Source organism: Megalobrama amblycephala, linkage group LG4, assembly GCF_018812025.1.
Source record: "Megalobrama amblycephala isolate DHTTF-2021 linkage group LG4, ASM1881202v1, whole genome shotgun sequence".
NCBI classification, from domain to species: domain Eukaryota; kingdom Metazoa; phylum Chordata; class Actinopteri; order Cypriniformes; family Xenocyprididae; genus Megalobrama; species Megalobrama amblycephala.
Window position 1 is genome coordinate 33,625,250 of NC_063047.1, and position 21,765 is coordinate 33,647,014.

General features: G+C 38.6%; 1 protein-coding gene across 1 annotated transcript in view; it reads left to right on the forward strand.

Annotated features, from left to right (window-relative positions):
* The window catches only part of htr7c (5-hydroxytryptamine (serotonin) receptor 7c), a 61,919-nt gene extending 40,694 nt beyond the window's left edge, over positions 1 to 21,225 (forward strand). The window contains exon 2 of the mRNA XM_048188959.1: positions 19,800 to 21,225. Within this exon, the coding sequence (XP_048044916.1) occupies positions 19,800 to 20,547 (748 nt within the window). The 3' untranslated portion in view covers positions 20,548 to 21,225. The remainder of the gene's footprint in view (positions 1 to 19,799) is intronic.
* The last annotated feature ends 540 nt before the right edge of the window (positions 21,226 to 21,765 follow it).

Sequence of the window (21,765 nt, forward strand, 5' to 3'; positions counted from 1 at the left end):
GGGGAGCATCTGGACCAACGGGCCGAGGTGGAGTCCTGGGTGAGGTGGCTTGAGGTGGAGGTGCATTGTGGACATTAGTGGGAGGAGACGGGAGAGGGAGGCAGGGAGGGAACACAGTCTTTGGGCTGGAGGGTTCAAAAACATAGTTCATAGTAGGAGCGGATTGCTCGGCGGCGGCAGCTGGAGCGGATTGCTCGGCGGCGGCGGCTGGCGCTGCTTGCTCGGCGGCGGAGACTGGCGCTGCTTGCTCGGCGGCGGAGACTGGCGCTGCTTGCTCGGCGGCGGAGACTGGCGCTGCTGGTTCGGAGAGGGTTGGAGCGGCAGGCTCGGAGAGGGTTGGAGCGGTAGGCTCGGAGAAAAAGTCAATAAGCAAAGCCGTCTCGCTAGGCGGCTCGTGTGAGACTGGAAGAGGGTTGCAATCCATTCCCTCATACACAATTAGAATTCCCGTAGGGACGGGAGCGGGCTCTGGAGAGACTGGAGGGTTCAAAAACATAGTTCATAGTAGGAGCGGATTGCTCGGCGGCGGCAGCTGGAGCGGATTGCTCGGCGGCGGCGGCCGGCGCTGCTTGCTCGGCGGCGGAGACTGGCGCTGCTTGCTCGGCGGCGGAGACTGGCGCTGCTGGTTCGGAGAGGGTTGGAGCGGCAGGCTCGGAGAGGGTTGGAGCGGTAGGCTCGGAGAAAAAGTCAATAAGCAAAGCCATCTCGCTAGGCGGCTCGTGTGAGACTGGAAGAGGGTTGCAATCCATTCCCTCATACACAATTAGAATTCCCGTAGGGACGGGAGTGGGCTCTGGAGAGACTGGAGCGGGCTCTGGAGAGACTGGAGCGGGCTCTGGAGAGACTGGAGAGACTGGCTCGCAGGAAACTGGAGAGACTGGCTCGCAGGAGACTGGAGAGACTGGCTCGCAGGAGACTGGAGAGCGCTCGCCCTTCTTCCTCTTCCTCCTCTTAGGTTTACCGGACCCAGCGGAGATTTGTGGGCCCGGCAGGACACAGGGGAAACATTCACTGGAGGGGTATGCGGAGGAAGACGGAGCTTGGCAGACTGGCCGGGCTGACCGTGTTTTTGGAAGGACTGGACGAGAGGAACACTCAACATTCTGAACCTCTTGGACTAGGAATTCGGAGCAATTTAAATACAAAACTAAATTTATAGCATCAGTTAAGGAAACATAATCGTCAGGTTCAATAAAGCGAATAGTGTTCTCATCCAGTCCATCCAAAAACAGGGCGATCAAATGAGCATCCGACCAATCTGTCAAATAAGCGAGCTCTACGAACTCCTCCACATACCTCTCCAGTGAACGTCCCATCTGGAAGAGCCCGATGAGCCGATTAGCCGCTGATGTAGATGTGAGAGGCTGTGGGGGAGCAGGAGCCACGGGAACAAGGAACAAACCCATGTTGAATTTGTGGATGTCCAGTCGGTTTTGGTCTGTCCTTCTGTTACGGGTGCTGGTTATAGAGACGAGAAGTATACGGATATCCACAAATCAAAGGGTATTTAATGAACACAGGAGCAGAACAAACAACCAACACAATCTATATAACATTTAGGACAGACAAGGAGTGAAGGGAGTGAGTCCATTATATAGGGAGTGAAGACAATCAGGAACAGGTGCAGGCAATCCGTGATGAGGAGGAGAAGACGAGGGAAGTGAGTGCAGGTGAGGAGACACGAGGATCATGGAAGTTGGAGTCCGGGAGACAAGGGATCCGTGACAATAATAGTCTACATAGAATTTTACTTCAAATCTACTTTACACTTTCTCCACCATTGACTGAATTTTCCATCATTTATGACACAATGCTTCTCCGCAGGTTCCGTGATCTTATAAACAATCCATGTTTTCACTATTATATGTTATGGGGTGCTATTATGCATCTTCTGTAAGAGTACAGAATCTCCAGATCAAAACACAAGCGAAGGAGCAGAAACAAGCGATAGAAGCATTGCTTATGCACATGTAAATTAACATGATCATCAAACATTACACATTTTATAAATCAAACTCCATCTATGTTTTGATCATAGTTCTGAATCCAATCCAGTATTCATGCAACAAAATATTCTGGGTGCCATGATTATTGTTTATTTTTTTTAAATATTGACGCTGACTGTAAAAAATTTTTTTAAAAATGCTGGCAGGGAAAGAGTTAAAGTACAGTTAAATGTATATTTCAAGTATAAAAAAATAATACCTAAATAGGAATATAGTATACTTAAAGTGCAAAAATAATATATAACTAATGACGTTAAGTTCACTTAAAGAAAACTTACAAGGATACGCAGTAAAAACTACTAAACTAGTAGTTTATCAAGAGTATACTTCAAAGTGTGCTTTCATAATCTAAAAAATGTGCAAGTATTTAACTAGTAAACTATACCTATAAGCTCAATTGTATTATAGTTGCAGTACAAAAATTTACTGTAACACTTAAAGTATACTTAAAAGTATACTTTTAAAAAGTGGGCCAATTAAGTCCCTATTATTGAAATACTAGTACATTAATATTATTATATTTATTGCATAAAGTATACTTAAAATATACTTGAACTTTTCTTAAGTTTACTTAAAGAGTACATTTTTCTAAGGGGATGTTTTGAAAACCTGGCAACTTTCCTACAGTACATACATGTACAAGAAGAGCAGGGCTGTTTCTGAAATGTGACTGTTTCTGAAATGCGTACACACAAAAATGAAAACATAAATAGGCCTAATAGGTAAACACTTAAAAAATATCTAAAGAATTCTAAAATTGTTAATTAATAAATAAATAATTAAAATGTTTTATTTAAAAATAGTAAAAATATGAATATGAAGTAAAAGTATATTAAAAAGTGTGTGTGTGTGTGTGTGTGTATATATATATATATATATATATATATATATATATATATATATATATATATACACACACACACACACACACACACACACACACACACACTATATATATATATATATATATATATATATATATATATATATATATATATATATATATATTTAAGAAAATTGGATGTATTTATCATTATGAAGTAAAAGTATAATATTTAAAGCCAGCTGAGTAGCTAAGTTTCAGTGTTCAAAGGGTTTACACATCCTTGTTTTCTCAATTTTCCTGCCAATATTTTGCTATATATTATATTTTATATCTTATTATAGCCAAATATAACTTTGCGGCGGGGCCCCCTGATGGTTTACAAAGAAAAAAATCCATCCACAGGAATTCCATCTGTAGTGCACAACTGATAAAATGTATACTTTAAAAGCAATGTACCTTAATTTGGAAAAAAGCATAAATGTAATTGTGACGAGCAGGGCGGGCGAGAGCCGTGAGGGAACGGCGCGAGGCCGGTGACGCAAGTGATAACGAGCATCACCTGGGAGGCGCACTGGCCTCGAGTCTCTCACGGAGGAGCTACGGGAGCATAAAAGGAGGAGCGACGACCGTGACGGACGAGAGAGGACCAGGCCTGGACTTTACGTTATGTTTTATTATGTTTGTGTGGCCGGCAGACGTCCGCGAGGGTCTGCCGGCATTACTTTCGCTTTGTTCTTTGTTTATTTTGAATTAAATTTTTGTTGAATGTTCGCCGGTTCCGCCTCCTTCTTCCCGTATATACGAACCTTGAGCTGTAGTCTAACCTCTATAAAGAATGTTTAAACAACTTTAAAGTTCAAATATCACACAGTTTTGTATGAAAGAACTGTTACAACAGCAACAACAAAATCAAGCTTATAATCACCATAGACTGAGTGACAAATTGAAACTGCTCTCTGTAATCGACAGCAGGCAGCTGTTGTTGTCAATACGGCTGAACTTGTATTGAACCTGGATCATTCCTTTAAAAAAACAAGCTTGTCGTTTTAGCCAACTCTGCTAAGAGCTGTTTTATAGAGAGGCTGTTTGAAATTGTGCTCTTCTCCAAATAATACCATGCATCCAATAGAGTTCACTTAACACGTGAAGTCTCTGACATTTCCTATCGCTTAAATGCAGCTTCATTCCACTCAGTTACTCTCTTTAAAATATCAGGCTTTGTGAAAAGGGTCAATCTGTTTATGAGTTCAAACCCAGGTCATTGCCACTAAAAGGTTTAAAAGTCACTTTACACAGTTGTCATACGACTGCATCTCTTTTACTCAGTTGATGAATGCTCTGTAAGAAACAAAGTCAAAGGCAGGTCCATCATGTGCTTATAGGCTTATCCAAAAAGTGCAGCTCCACGGCTTTTAAGCCCTAGGTTATGTGCAGTGAGATACAAATATGTAGTAGAACTAATTGAATCTAGTAGTGTTTGCCAACTGTTTCCATTACAAAAATTAAGAGTGAGGTAAGCTGGTTAAAAATGCTGTAAAAATCAGAGATCTCTTTCCAACTGTTTCTCCTAGACAGCAATTGGATTAAAATGAAGCAAATCTTCTTTTAATCCAGTTAAAGCATACAAATGAGACTACAAATCTCAACAATGCCACTGTGCTCAGATTTGTGAAGTCTGCAATCAGAAATGAGAGAGATTTTAAAAATAAAGAACCGTAATATTGTGAAATATTTTAATTTAAAATAACCATTTTCTATATTTTTAAGTCATTCTAGCGAAAAGAACAGTATTTATTTGAAATAGAAATCTTTTGTAATTCATTATAAATTCATATTACATCATAAAATATCTTTACTGTCACTTTAAATCTTAAATTGTGTTTTTACATCTTACTGACCCTATATAAACCATTTAGGGTCAGTATTTTTGTTTTATGATGATAAAAAATATTAACTAAAGGGGAGACGTTAGTCTCACATGGAAAGAATCTACTTGTATTCAGATAAATATTGTCCATCTCTGAAAATAGCCACCGGTTTTGTCCCTGACCTAAAAAAAATTCTTGCTGCCTGGACAGAGACCAAACATACCACTAAAGCTCTTTGGATTTGGGTATAAATTATTGAAAAATACATTGAACGAGAATGAGAAACAAAGACAGGGATAAACAAAAAGAATACAAATGTCATTAAATATTTTAGTGATGTTGTTCAGTGAGATGATGAATCCTTAGAGAAGGACTTAGAGAGAGTCTCTTAAGGAAAACATTGCTGGAGCATTTTTTAATCTGGCAACACCGAAACGCTGCTGTGGTGCCGTCGTCCATCAAGCCTCTGCAATTCTTGGCTTTTAGAATCATTTGAGATGCCAAACGACTCGTTTTGAATGTAGACGAGAGTGGGCGGCTGCAGGCAGAGAAGTGAAAAAGGAGCTGTCAAGTTGGACAATTCTCACCTTTTGTAGTGGAATAGATGTACGTAAGCAAAAGCAGAAATCCTTTGCCCTTTTTTTTTTTTTTTTGCTGATGAGAATGCATTTATCCATTGTGCAGATATTTTTAGTTACATTATACTGGATGACTTACATAAGTCAGAGTGAATTACATAAGCGTGATCGCTGTGTATTTGGCACAAAATGCACATGCAGAGTAAGCATTACACCATTAGTAAGCATTAAACCACTCCACAACAAACTTAACAGATAAATCACATTAGTTTGATAAAAAAAAAATGCCATGAAAGTGGCCTATATGACTAGAGAAAGAGAATGTCAGAAACAATCAACGCTGAGTGGAGAGATAAAGAGAGAGAGATGGTGAAGATACTGGTGTTTTTTTGTGTAAAGAAGAGAGCTTGAGCTGGAGGAGGAAGATGAAGGAGCAGTGGCCGCTCGAAATGCCTTTGCTTGATTATTTTTGTCCTCTGAATGTCACTCTTCATCAGTTCATTCAGAGATGGACCTGTGTGCATTTTCCTGCCATTTCTCATCCTCCATTTACCCGGGTTCTGCAGCACTTTAGCCTGGACTTCTCTCTCCAAGGAAGACTTTACAGTAAACTAGAATTGATTGTCTAATATTACAAAAAAATCAAGAGAAATGTAAAATGACTTTCTCTTATTGATAACTGTGACAATTATTAGAGGATTAAAAATAAAACATATATAACATATATATGAGCAATATCGCACGGCTACTCGTGTGATATTGCGTTTATACAACAGTTCGACGGCACGAGTGTGTAAATAAATAAGAAAAACAACTGAGTGTCTTTAAAGGTCCTGTTTTTCGTGTTTTTTTGAAGCTTTGATTGTGTTTATAGTGTGCAATATAACATGTGTTCATGTTTCGCGTGTAAAAAACCACAGTATTTTTCACATAATTTACTTATCTGTATACCGCTGTTTCCACTGTCATAAAAACGGGCTGATGACTTCCTTGTTCTATGAAGTCCCTCCTTCAGAAATACGTAATGAGTTCTGATTGTGCCAGCGGTTCCTGTGTTGTGATTGGACAGCAGCTTAGCGCTCCTTGCCCGGAAAAGTCACGCCTCTTACCATAACGTGGAGATGCACGCGCTCAGTGTTATTGTAAACATGTCTTTAATTTTACCCTATCAATTTGAGCCGGAATCAGACCCGGTGATTGGACTGCGGGATGAAAATAACAGCGTTTCGACGACATGGCGACAAACACACTCTACAAACGCAACTCTTGTGTATTCCTGTGGGCGGAGGTTAGTCAAAAAACTGTTTTAGTGACGTCATTAAAGAAGGAAGTAGAGGGATGTAGTCCAAACTGGCCGTTCGATGTAGGCGACTTCTGTTAAATAAAATATCTCGCTTGGCATTGAACTTTGAGCTTTAAAATTTTACAGATTTTATTTATACTCTAACAACAACATTACACACTAACTAAAGTTTGAAACATGGGATCACGAAGAACGGGACCTTTAAAACCCTCTTTAGTGCAGCACTACTTCCTTCCGCCACGGATTCAAATCTCAAGTTGTCAGTTGGACCAAGCCTCCGTTACTAATTCTAAAACGTCACTTCAGAACTAGTAACGAAGGAACGTTTCAAATCTCAAGTTGTCAGTTGGACCAAGCCTCTGTTACTAACTCTAAAATGTCACTTTAGAACTAGTAACAAAGGAACGTTGAGTCGCTTCATTGAAACACATTGAATTTTGTACAGTATTAGAGAGAGAGAGAGAGAGAGAGAGAGAGAGAGAGAGAGAGAGAGAGAGAGAGATCGCCTGAAAGTAGGCTATTACCTGTCTGATATAATGCATAACATTCATTCTTCAAGTCGACGTCCATACTATTATATCCATTATAAAATCCGTTTGAATGTCCGCTGAGGAAAGCGATCTTGTATTTGTCCTTTGTCCATTTGACCACAGCGCTAAAACAACTTCCTTTGCAAAAGTTCCTTTCAATTTAAAAGTCTCTACTGACTGACTCATTCACCTGTAAAGTGTTGCCGCCATCTAATGGCGTATTAATGTAACTTTCATTCAATCCATATCACGCACTAACATATTTATATATGAGCAATATCACACTCGTAGCCGTGCGATATGGCTGTATATCAGCACGGCTGTGATTCGTCCGTAGGTAATCACAGCCGTGCTGATATACAGCCATATCGCAAGGCTACGAGTGTGATATTGTGTTTATACAACAGTTCGACGGCATGAGTGTGTAAATAAATAAGAAATAACAACGGAGTGTCTTTAAAACCCTCTTTTGTGCAGCACTACTTCCTTCCGCCACGGATTCAAATCTCAAGTCGACGGTTGGACCAAGCCTCCGTTACTAATTCTAAAACGTCACTTCAGAACTAGTAACGAAGGAACGTTGAGTCTCTCCATTGAAGATCATTGTATGTAGAGTAGATTATTATGAGAGAGAGCTCGAGATTGTAATAAATTACCTGTATCTGATATATCATTCATTTCTCAGGTTGATCTTATATCCATAATAATATATATTAAAAAAAAACAGTTTGAATGTCCGCTGAGGAAAGCATCACTGGACGTGCGTGTGTGAATAACAGAGAGCGTGAGAGAGACTGAATGGACCTCATGTTTATTTTATTTTTTTTATAATAAATACAATTTAAAATAAGTCATCAGCATGTCATAAATAACATCAAATAAATATAGTTTTAAATGAAATCAAGTAGCCTATATATTTTTATACAGCCTGTAGCCTAGTTTTTTCCTGTTTTTCCACTCTGGTTTATTTTTTTAATCATAACAAAATATAAAGTCATAAGCATATCATAAATAACATCAAATAATATATTATTTACCCATATATTTTTTGTTTGAAATATTTTGTACCGTTTTCATCTCGCTTTAGTTCAAACGAGTCTGGCTTCAGCTGCCGATTACCCTCCTTCCCTCTTCGTCCAAAGTGTAACTGAATGTCATACCACACTTTATTTAATAACCCTTTTGGGTTGCCAGGATCTAGTGCAGCAGATCGTTTCAGTATTTGCTGGTCTTCAGATGAAATCGGTGGGTAGTGTAGCTACTAAATTCCATGAACGGCCAAGTGGAGGTTCATTGATGTGGCGATTAAGCCCCGCCCGAAGACTTAGGTAACTGCTGATACCATAGAGTTCTCCCTTACTTGTCCGAATGGAGCCATAAAAATCGCGTAACAATGAGTTCATCTGTGATTTCTCGATGCTTTTGAGGTCGACATTGAGCTGTTTTTCGTCTAACCATGTCTTAAAACAATTCACGGCCCACACTGTTTGCCGCACAGTGTTATTTTCGTGTCGGCTTTTTTCTAAATCGTCCAAATCCGCAGATGTAATGGCTACACATCTTGCTGTTTGCCCTGTTAATGGCTTCTTTCCACTCCCTTCTTCACCTGATGAGCTTTCATAGCTAATATCAAATGATACATTCATAAAAAAAGTATCATTTGCCATGTCTGTTTATAAATAGATAGCTACTTTGTAAGGTAATCAGCTGTGGCGGAGTGATACAAACGGTGCGACGGTTGGAGTTCTGTTATCACTAAAATATCGCATGGCTGGAGAGCGCTCTCAGCCAATCAAATTCGAGAACCAGACAGAACTGTTGTATAAAAAATAATATTTATTGAACAACAAATAAACACAATTGTTCAGTCAAACATAAAGCACTACTGTGCCCGTGCGATTGTCAAGTGTGCCGTGGATAATTACCAAAATGCCAAAAAACAAACAAACAAACAACAAAAAAAAAATGCTACACCTTGTAGCTTATCTCTATATTTCCTAATTTTTGCTTTATTATTTTAAAAAAAAACAACAAAAAAAAAACAATAAGCAATGATATAGGTCACCCTTTACACTTGTATGTGGGTTTTTACCATATGTTTTTACAAATGTTTAACGAATGAAAGGGATTTTAAAGAGCTTGTGACAAAACCTCTAACTCTATTGGATCCTCAAACTGTCAGTCAAACCTCATAAATCCGCCTCACCTCGTGAATGAAGTGCGCACACCGGACATCTCGTCTATGCAATGCAAAGGTAAATAAAGATCTGATGCTTGAAAAAAAAAAAAGTAAAGCGTTTTCTTTACTCAAAACAACACTGTCTATAAAGGGTATGTATTTAAAGGGAGCAAGAAGAGGAAGCGGAAAAGAATTGTTGTCTGATATTTCCCGTCTAGTTGTAGCCAATATGCTATGTAAATGATGAGGTAATTATTATCAAATTAAACATAGCACAATTCGACTTGCTCTGGAACAAATAATAGATTAATAAGACCAAAGATTGCCCGTTCTATGTACTCAATTTGAATTATGTCTCATGTTTAACCACTATAAGAGCCAGCGGTAAACCCCCGAAGCACTGGCCGAGATTAAGCTGTTCTTGGCGGGTAAACCAGCACTGAACGCCCGCTGACGCCCTGGAGTTCGCATCTCTGAAAACTTCAAAACAAATTGTAAAATAGGCGCTATTATTAAATACAAGTCACATAATTCAGGTCTAAACAACTACATTCTCGCCTAAAAAACTATTAAAACTACAGTTCGTGGTACAACAAGTAGTATTTCTAAAAATTACGGTTGATTTGATCGGCCGCCATGACGGTCACTTCAAGCGGAGTGATACAAACGGTGAAAAGGTAGGAAGAGTGCTGTTATCACTGAAATATCGCATGGCTATCAGCCAATCAGATTCGAGAACCAGACAGAACTGTTGTATAAATTTAAACATATTAACAAATATATTAACATTAAAGGGATAGTTCACCCAAAAATGAAAATTCTGTCATCAATTATTCACTCTCAAGTTGTTCCAAACCTGTATGAGTTTCTTTCTTCTGTTGAACACAAAATAAAATAAGATATTTTGAAAAAGCCACCAACTGTTTGGTTATACCCACATTCTTCGAAATATCTTATTTTATTTTGTGTTCAGCAGAAGAAAGAAATTAATACAGGTTTGGAACAATATGAGAGTGAGTAAAAATAATGATGACAGAATTTTCATTTTTGGGTGAACTGTCCCTTTAAGGCAGTGGTCACCAACCTTTTTAAGCCCAAGATCCCTGACCTCGACCTTTTTGAAAGACAAGATCTACTTGATAGAAAAAGACAGCCCAGATTGTATTTAGTATTTTTTTCGTGGTCAATGTAGATTCTGATTTATTTATTTATTTTTACAAGCAAATTGGCCGATTCTGATTAATATGATTATAATAAACAAAAATACATAGCCATTTCAAATTAGAGGGAACCACTGCTTTTTAATCACAATCCAAACAAAGATGCTACGCACGTTGCATGAGCAGTTGTTTTTTATTTGAATTAGATTTAATTTCAAGATTTAAAGCAAAAACAGAACGGTCTGACTTTATCTTTGTGAAATTATAAATGCCTACACACACACAAAAAAGCATGAAACAAAAACAGCAGGCTGAATGAGACGCAGATTCACTCTCTGACAGCAGGTGGCGCTTATGGAGCAGCAGTGATACAGCATTTCCTTGGTTACCGCTGTAAACAAAGCTGAAATGCGCTAATAATTAGATACTTTATTCGGTGGTAAGAGGAAAATAAAATGCCATTGCCATCGAAATCTTCCTGAAGACTGATCTCCTTTTAGAGACGAATTCATAACCCCTCACTCCCAATTCAATATTTATATTTTCTTCCTATATTTCGAGCATCGTGAACAGTGAGCTGCTCTGCCTGCTACAAACTTTTCTCCTCTTCGCGTCCGTCTTCAGCGTCTCTGGCCTCTTGTTAACGGCCATTTACAGACTCAGACGTAATGTGGGCTATTTACCTTTATCTGTCTGTCCCAGTAGTTCCAGAAAATAACATAAAAATAAATACAAAAATACAGTACAAAGACTGGAGAAATGTAATGTATTTTTGTACTCATATTTCTGTTATTTTCGCGAGCTACTGGAACAGTGATAAAGATCGACCGGTCGATCGCGATCGACGGGTTGGCGACCACTGCTTTAAGGACAAGGGCAGCATGTTTACTATTACTCAGAAGCATGCCTTCTCCATCGCGCGGAAAGTGAAGTATACCCGGGGCTTTAGGCTTCTGTTTCTTTAAGAACGGCACGCATCTAAAATACAGACACGCATCCGATTTTCTCTCAACTGATTACTTTCACTTTAGACATAACCAACTCTGTTTATTTAAACTTTGTGTGTATTTGACAGTATTAGTGCAGGTGGAAAAGATAAAGTCCACTAATCGGAGGCTGTTTGACAGGCTTTTAGTGTGCGCGCCTCCTTCTGGTTAAGAACAGCAGGCGAATGAAATGTTTATCCAGCAATGCTTTAAAGCACACCATGCAAATAATTAACTTTTGTGATTGCGAATAAGTGCAGTGTCCTGTGAGTGAGTGTAACATGTGATGCAAATGTATGTCAAGTTTTACAGTATTGAGACGGATGCGCCAGAACTGCAACTGATAGATTACGCAATGTCAAAATCAAGCTGTCAATTAATTTGCTCTTGGGGGCCCCCTGGTGGCGGCGGAGCCCTAGTTCGCTTATAGGGAGGGCCGGCTCTGGTTACATCCTTATATAGCATATTGGCTACAACTAGACGGGACATATCAGACTCTTCTCCGCTCTTCAAATACGTAAAACATTAAACTTTATAAACATAATGTGTTTCAATGAAGCGACTCAACGTTCCTTCGTTACTAGTTCTGAAGTGACGTTTTAGAGTTAGTAACGGAGGCTTGGTCCAACTGACGACCTGAGATTTAAATCCGTGGCGGAAGGAAGTAGTGCTGCACAAAAGAGGGTTTTAAAGACACTCCGTTGTTGTTCTTATTTATTTACACACTCGTGCCGTCGAACTGTTGTATAAACGCAATATCACACTCGTAGTCGTGCGATATGGCTGTATATCAGCACGCTGTGATTACCTGCGGCCTCGTGCCTACGGACAAATCACAGCGTGCTGATATACAGCCATATCTCACGGCTATTGCTCATATATTTCTTTAAGATATACAGTTGTGGCCAAAAGTGATGTCCAGAGGGGATGTTTGTTTTTTAAGACCCTACAAGTTCATAATATTTGATATATCATAAAATATTTTATATATATTTATCTGACAAAATTATTTGGTAAAGAAATATATCAATATGCAGAAATGTTGTGGTTCCTAGCATGTTATGACAGCATATTTCCCAGTGCTTTTAAAGAGTTAGTTAACCCAAAAATGAAAATAATGTCATTAATTACTCACCCTCATGTCATTCTACACCCGTAAGACCTTCGTTCATCTTTGGAACACAATTTAAGATATTTTTGATGAAATCTGATGGCTCTGTGAGGCCTCTATTGCCAGCAATGCCACCGAACTTTCTATTGATGGCTGATTTCAAAACACTGCTTCAAATCTTTGTCTGCTGAAATCACGTGACTTTGGCGGTCCGAATCACTGTTTTGAAACAAAAAATTTGAAACAGTGTTTTGAAATCAGCCATCAGTAGATATTGTTGAAAAGTCGTTATTTAGTTTTTTTTGGCGCACAAAAAGTATTCTCGTTGCTTTACAACATTAAGGTTGAACCACTGTAGTCACATGAACTGTTTCAAATATGTTTTGAGTACCTTTCTGGATCTTGAGAGGCTCATGGCATTGCTGGCAATAGAGGCCTCACTGAGCCATCGGATTTCATCAAAAATATCTTAAATTGTGTTCCAAAGATAAACAAAGGTCTTATGGATTTGGAATGACATGAGGGTGAGTAATAAATTACATAATTTAAATTTTTGGGTGAACTAACCCTTTAAAGAATTGTGAAGGAATTTTTTTTTTTTTTTTTTTTTTGACATTTGAGTTTAGGTCATCTAAAAGCAGTACTTGACTTTCATTTTTTTAAATATATCACTGTCTCTCATCCAAGACACAAAAAGTACTGCTTTTAAAAATTAGCCATAGCAGTATTTGGAAAACATTCAAATGAAATCATTTCACGGCTCTTCTGAGAAATAGTGGAAGTTAAACATCATCTCCATTAACCCTGCCTTAATGTACATTAAAGACCACAGAATGGGCCGACCCAAGACATATAAAATAATAGTGCTAAAGAGAGAAAGAAAAGAAGAGCCAACAATTAGTTCCTTCTCACTCCTCGCTCATAAACATCTGAAGTATACAATGATGAGAAAAAACATCTTTTATAGCTATTTTTAGTGTACTTTCACTCTAGTGGCTCCCATGGTTACTATTTCAAACTGGCATTTAGACGCTTTTGAAAAGTCATGGATGCAATTTAAAACAATGAAAGCAGAAAAAGGTTTGATGTTAAGTGAAAGAGTTCAAATTTTCTTTTCCATGCATGAAGAAGAATGTTGTGTTATATAAACCCTCAAGTCTCAGAATGATAACAACATAAAGTCCAAAATTTGAGAATTGCCATATATAAAACAGAAAATAAAAGCATTGCCAAAAACTAAAACATTAAAGGTGCACTCAACTTTTTTACCACAAAAAACAAGTTGACAAGTATTGCAGTCACATGAGATCTGTATATGATTTGTTTAGCCTGTACCTCTACTAATCTTACTTGTACCTTCAGGAACTCATAAGGTCTCTCATAAGACTTTTTTTTTGTTTTTCAATTTGAAGTGGAAAATTGTACGTGTTGTTCAAAGAATTACATGGAAATGTCAGACTGCATTTTCCATATGACCTAGAATTATGATTAAAATTTTTCTGGCCTTGGAACCTCCTGTGCCCTCAGTGTTATTACATAAATAATGGACATGTTATTTACATGACCCGCAGACCTCTACACTGCCCTGGGAGTCATAAACCAATGGGTGTTTGACTGCTAAGCTGCTTAAAGGGACATTTGAATAATTTACTTCATGCAGCTGATGGTGTCTAAGCCAGAGCTGGTGCCATGGAGATTCTGTTTTGAGTTGTCACTGCATATAGGATATAGTGCTTCAGGAATTTTATAACAGTGTTGTACATGTACTTAACTACATCTTCTTTATGTAACTGGTCCTACTCGACCCGCTCCGAGCGGGATTCGAACCTGCATCTCTGGCATAGGAGGTGGGTGCACTAAAAAGGACGCTAAAGACCACAGTCTCTGGTGTCATTCGCCAGCAAGCATCTTTTGCGGGCAGGGGACTGAGGTTTACACACAAAACTCTTAGCTTCCCTCCTTTACACTCACCCCCCTAAACCTCACTCCCATCCAGGTCACGGCACCAAACGTAACCGGTCCTACTAGACCCGATCCGAGTGGGATTCGAACCTACGTCTCTGGCATGGGAGGTTGGGGCGCTAACAAGGACGCTAAAGACCGCAGTCTCTGGCGTCAGTCGCCAGCACGCATCTTGAGGCCAGGGGAGTGAGGTTTATTTACACAGCTCTTACTAGCTTGCCTTCATTACACTGACCACCCTAAAGGCCCTTATATACTTCAAACGAAATGGAACAACGAACTGATGTACTGACACTGTTTTTCATGTTTGATACTGTAAAGCTACTTGCTTTTAAGCAATCTATTGAATGAAATGCCATATAAATAACCGTGACGTGACTTTACTGGAGTGCTAATTTTCAGAGCTCCTGCAAACAAACATATCCACGTTGCTATGGTCAGATGCTTTTCTTATTCTTTATTAAAATGCTTGCTGTTTTCAATTTTCTTTTGTAACTGAGTTTATTTTGTTGCACATATTTACATATTCATATAAATGCCACTCTTAGCAGTGTGCACAGTGTCAGATATTTGATAACACTATATCACTGTTCACGTATTTCGAACTTCGTTTTACCCCTAAACGAAGAACAAAAAATAACTTTGCCGTGAGTATATCGGATTCAAACGTGTCTCTGGCATGGGAGGCGGGCGCGCAAACAAGGACGCTAAAGACCAAAGACCCATTTGTAAGTTGCTTTGGATAAAAGTGTCCACTAAATGAAAAAATGTAAGTCTGTGTTTAGGTCTGGAAAGTGTTTAGGTGTTTACTGCATAGAAAATACACATAAACAATGGTAAAAGGAGACCACATGGCAGATAAAGAGCTTTGACTTCTTCAGTAAAATGTATTTCATTATTTTGATGTTCTGCATACAAAATTTGAAATTATTATTTTATCTGTATAATTATCTTAAAGCTTCCTCTAAGAAAACAAATACTCAAGGATGAGGGCAGATTATAGGAGCAATAAGAATTACAATGGGTATGGAAAGTATTCAGACCCCCTTAAATTTTTCACTCTTTGTTATATTGCAGCCATTTGCTAAAATCATTTAAGTTTATTTTTTTTCCTCATTAATGTACACACAGCACCCCATATTGACAGAAAAACACAGAATTGTTAACATTTTTGCAGATTTATTAAAAAATAAAAACTGAAATATCACATGGTCCTAAGTATTCAGACCCTTTGCTCAGTATTTAGTAGAAGCACCCTTTTGATCTAATACAGCCATGAGTCTTTTTGGAAAGATGCAACAAGTTTTTCACACCTGGATTTGGGGATCCTCTGCCATTCCTCCTTGCAGATCCTCTCCAGTTCTGTCAGGTTGGATGGTAAACGTTGGTGGACAGCCATTTTTAGGTCTCTCCAGAGATGCTCAATTGGGTTTAAGTCAGGGCTCTGGCTGGGCCATTCAAGAACAGTCACGGAGTTGTTGTGAAGCCACTCCTTCGTTATTTTAGCTGTGTGCTTAGGGTCATTGACTTGTTGGAAGGTAAGCCTTCAGCCCAGTCTGAGGTCCTGAGCACTCTGGAGAAGGTTTTCGTCCAGGATATCCCTGTACTTAGCTGCATTCATCTTTCCCTCGATTGCAACCAGTCGTCCTGTCCCTGCAGATGAAAAACACCCCCACAGCATGATGCTGCCACCACCATGCTTCACTGTTGGGACTGTATTGGACAGGTGATGAGCAGTGCCTAGTTTTCTCTACACATACCGCTTAGAATTAAGGCCTGGTCTCATCAGACCAGAGAATCTTATTTCTCACCATCTTGGAGTCCTTCAGGTGTTTTTTAGCAAACTCCATGCAGGCTTTCATGTGTCTTGCACTGAGGAGAGGCTTCTGTCGGGCCACTCTGCCATAAAGCCCCGACTGGTGGAGGGCTGCAGTGATGGTTGACTTTCTACAACTTTCTCCCATCTCCCGACTGCATCTCTGGAGCTCAGCCACAGTGATCTTTGGGTTCTTCTTTACCTCTCTCACCAAGGCTCTTCTCCCCCGATAGCTCAGTTTGGCCAGACGGCCAGCTCTAGGAGGGGTTCTGGTCGTCCCAAACGTCTTCCATTTAAGGATTATGGAGGCCACTGTGTTCTTAGGAACCTTAAGTGCAGCAGAAATTTTTTTGTAACCTTGGCCAGATCTGTGCCTTGCCACAATTTCTGTCTCTGAGCTCTTCAGGCAGTTCCTTTGACCTCATGATTCTCATTTGCTCTGACATGCACTGTGAGCTGTAAGGTCTTATATAGACAGGTGTGTGGCTTTCCTAATCAAGTCCAATCAGTATAATCAAACACAGCTGGACTCAAATGAAGGTTTAGAACCATCTCAAGGATGATCAGAAGAAATGGGCAGCACCTGAGTTAAATATATGAGTGTCACAGCAAAGGGTCTGAATACTTAGGACCATGTGATATTTCAGTTTTTCTTTTTTAATAAATCTGCAAAAATGTCAACAATTCTGTGTTTTTCTGTCAATATGGGGTGCTGTGTGTACATTAATGAGGAAAAAAATGAACTTAAATGATTTTAGCAAATGGCTGCAATATAACAAAGAGTAAAACATTTAAGGGGGTCTGAATACTTTCCGTAGCCACTGTAAGTATTCCATAGAGCTGTGTGATAAATTAAAATATTCCATCACTGGAAGTGATAATGTTCATTCAGTAACTGCTCTAATGGATTCAGTGACTTAATTCAGTGAAAGATTTGTCTGATTGATTCAAGTTCTACGTCAGCTCATTAGACTTTTTGAATGATTCATTAAAAGGACTGAATCAAAAGAGTAATTACTGAATCAGACTACATTAACTACACTGAAATATTTAATTTATTTTCACTTGATTTATGAACAAGTAGGCCTACTGGTTCATAGGAGTCATTTGTTTGTGAGTTGGACAGACTACAAAGGAACAAATTACTCTTATAAACCAGTTATCTTTAGTGAATCAAAAATATACAGCACAAACTAAAATGAACTAGTTCATAAAAGTCAAGGACTACTCAATTGAAGCCCCCCCCCCCCCCCATACACACATTCCTGGTATAAGCCCCGATTTGTTCACTTCACATTTAAAGGATTAGTTCACTTTAAAATGAAAATTACCCCAAGATTTAATTACCCTCAAGTCATCCTAGGCGTATATGACTTTCTGATGGACACAATCGGAGATATATTAATACATTTCCTGATGCATCCAAGCTTTATAATGGCAGTGAACGGGACCAGTGTGAGCTGAAGAAAGTGCATCCATCCATCATAAATGTACTCCACACGGCTCCACCAGACAGCCTTCCATATTCTGACATCACGTCAGATTGGATTGTTGTATGGATGTGGTTTGCTATTACTGTTGTCCTGTCCTAGTGCCATTTTGATTAAAGATTATGAGGACACATGGAAAAAAGGGGGAAAAAGGAATTGTTTTGATGATTATAATATTGATATTACAGGGAGAAGATCTGATCAGTGTTGCAGATCACAAAAATGATATACAATGTGACTATGCCGCAAGTTTAGTGTGACCTATACATTCAGCATTACGGTATTTTTTTTTATTTGTCTGATTAATGTTTAGCTATAAATCTCATGTTCAAATCCCCAGCTGGCATATTCAGTATCATTCATATCTAGTCTTATACTAACTGTGCAGAGCCATTCTAAACTCACCAGCTTTGTTGTGCTTCGTGGGTTCAATACGACCCCAGCAAGAGTGGAAACTGCACAGAGATTAAATTTAGATCTCTATGGAAAGCACGTTCTTGCATAAGTGTCTCATGGAGGCAGGGGTCATGGCAATGAGAATCCTTCATCAAACCTTCAAGGGCTGTAATGTTCTCCTCTTTAAATGCGGTTCTAACTTGTGATTTGGCCACAACAGATGCAATGGTGACATCAAGGTCAATTTCCTCATCACCAGAAGTGGCAATAATATAATTGATCTTTTTTGTTCATGCATTTTTCTCAAATGCTGTGCTCCTGCTCAACTCAGCTTGAGTGGGTGCTGATTGATTCAGACAAGAGCTGCTCAGACAAATGTAATTTGCACCACCATGCTTTCGTCCCGCTGTAGTATGCCCCTGATGTGAACTTATGTTTTTTTTAGAATGCTGAATGTCTCGTTTCATTCTCATTTGCTTCTTGTAAAATACCACCTATTGTCTTATTGAGCGGATTTCTAGGAAATGAGCTTGAGGCGAGTTAATGCATTTGAAGTATATAATGATTTTGGTAAAGAAGTTACACTTCTAACTTTGCTTATATATAAGATCAAACTATTATTAGTTTGATCTTAGTCTGAACTTTAAAGGTGATACGTGGCAATTGCTTTTTCTTTCTTCTATTTCATCTTAAAGGTATAGTTCTCCCAAACATGTTCTGTCATTTACTCACCCTCGTTTTGTTCCAAACCTGAATGACTTTCTTCTGTGAAACACAAAAAGAGATGAATAATGATTCATGGACTTTTGTGCAATCATATGAAATTTAAGTTGTTAGTCACTGAAAATCTCTCCCTCTGACTGTCAGATCTCATTAGTATGATCTGAATATGCACAGATTCAAATTTGGTGCATCACAATCACTGGCAAGACACAGATGAATCAATGTAATTTGGTATTATTGACGTCAAACATGGTGTGGCATCTGGATGCGGCATATTGAATATATATGCAAATGTAAATGAGGTTTGAGAGCTGTGAAGGAAAAGATTAATGTTAAGAAGATTTGGAATATAGCTCATAAGAATGGATTATGCTGTTTGGATTTTATCAGATTTTGGCTAAACATCTTTGAGTTCATGGGAAAAAAAATCGCTTACTTCAGCTTTAATATATTTAAAGTTCGCATGGAAATTTGAAGTTGCGATAGTCTTTTCTTCCCTATTGTTATCCAAGTGAAATCAAACAAGAAAAAAAAAAAGTAGGGTGGGACTTAATTTTGTCCATGGGGAATTAATTGCATGGTTGTGGTTTGCTATTGGTGGATCTCATGTGAGTGACAGGTTATCCTGCCTTTGCGCCAGTAAATGCTTCATCAGAGAAAAGAAGAGACGTTGTTGCAAGAGGGAGTGGAAGTTATTTTGATTAAAGAAAATGAGGACACATTAATTTTTAAAAAAATGTGCATAGATAAATCATTTTATAATAAACGCTGTCATATTCCATAAAAAAAAGAATTGTCCATTTTGATTTCATAGAGATTTTAACAATCTCATCATAATGTCTTATAACTGTTTGTTTGATTGCAGGTATCTTGGCATCACCCGCCCTTTGACCTACCCTGCTCGTCAAAATGGCCAACTGATGGCGAAGATGATTTTTGGTGTGTGGCTTGTGTCTGCCTCCATCACACTGCCACCATTTTGCGGCTGGGCGAAGAACGTTAACACGGCTGGCGTTTGTCTAATCAGCCAGGACTTCAGCTACACCATCTACTCCACCGCCGTGGCCTTCTACATCCCCATGATCGTCATGCTCTTCATGTACTACAAGATCTTCAAGGCTGCCAGAAAAAGCGGCGCCAAACATCGTTTTACCGACTTCCCCCGTCGGGAACGCCTGGAGACCGTTGCCAGCGAAGCCCTGAGGATGCAAGGCCTAAAACCTCAACACACACCTGGCGTAGCTGAGGAGTGCGCCGCTCTTTCTCGTTTTCTCAGCCGCGAACGACAGAATATCTCCATTTTTAAGCGAGAGCAAAAGGCAGCTACGACATTGGGCGTGATAGTTGGAGTTTTTGGCATTTGTTGGCTGCCATTTTTTATTCTATCTACAGCGAGACCCTTTATATGTGGGGTTAAGTGTAGTTGCATACCAATATGGCTGGAGAGGACGCTGCTATGGTTTGGATATGCTAACTCGCTAATGAACCCCTTTATTTACGCTTTTTTTAACCGGGACCTGCGCTCCACTTACAGGGATTTGCTTCGTTGCAGGTACCGGAACATTAACCGGCGACTGTCGGCTGTAGGCGTGCATGAGGCACTGAAGGTTTGAAGTGTAGTGATAAAGGATGTGGTCTGACCCAGTTTTGGTTTACGCAGAAAGCCGAACAATGTGCATTGCTACATCCACTTATTGGTTTTTATAGATAAAGTATGAACAAAAAAAAACAAAAAAAAAACAGAATCACAGGCTCATAATTCTTCAGAACACTCATATTTCAGTTCCATTAAGGCATTGATTTGCTCAGTAGTTGTTTTTTCCCCTATTTCCTGATTTCAGGATTAGACCTGCTACAATACTTGGCAAGCGATTCAACACTGATTCTTCAGACAAAACAGAACTGAGAAAATATGTCTTAAGAAAGACTGATTTTGTTGAATTTATTTAAAAAATATAAATCATTTACACCTATATGAATATAAAGTACTTTTATATATTTTATTTTATATACTCATAATTATGTTTTTCTTCAATTATGTGCATATATACGCTACTGTTCAAAAGGTTAGGGTTAGTAAGATGTTAAAAGAAATTAATACTTTTATTCAGCAAGGACACATTAAATTGATAAAAAGCGAATTAACGAATAACGCTGCACATCAAAGAAACCTAAAAAAAAAAATGTATTGCGATTTCCACAAACATATTAGGCAACACAACTGTTTTCAACATTGATAATAATAAGAAACATTTCTTGAGCACCAAATCAGCATATTAGAATGATTTCTGAAGGAGGATCATGTGACTGAAGACTGGAGAAATTATGCTGAAAGTTCAGCTTTCCATCACAGGAATAAAATACAGTTTAAAATGTATAAAAAAAAAAAAGTTGTATTAATATTTCAAAATATTACTATTATTACAGTACATTTGATCAAATAAAAATGCAGACTTATTTTGAACAAATCTTACCAACCCTAAACTTTTGAGCATTAGTGTATATATTTTAATCCACATAAATTATTGATTTATAGTCATAGGAGAGTGTTATAATGCAATTATACTTTTAATAAAATTGTACCTTGGCTATTGGCTATTTTCAGAACAAATTAAAATATGGTTCATGTTTTGGCTCCAACTCTCAAGAATCAGGGAGAAACAAATACATATTTTCATTTTGAAATTTCGAGTGAATTCAGCTAAACTGAGACACTTTAAATGGTAAAAACCTGGCCAAATGACCTGAATCAACCCTATATTCAATCAATGTTTGTGCAGCTTACACTAAAATAGTGATATCCTAAAATATATTTCTATACATTAACGGCA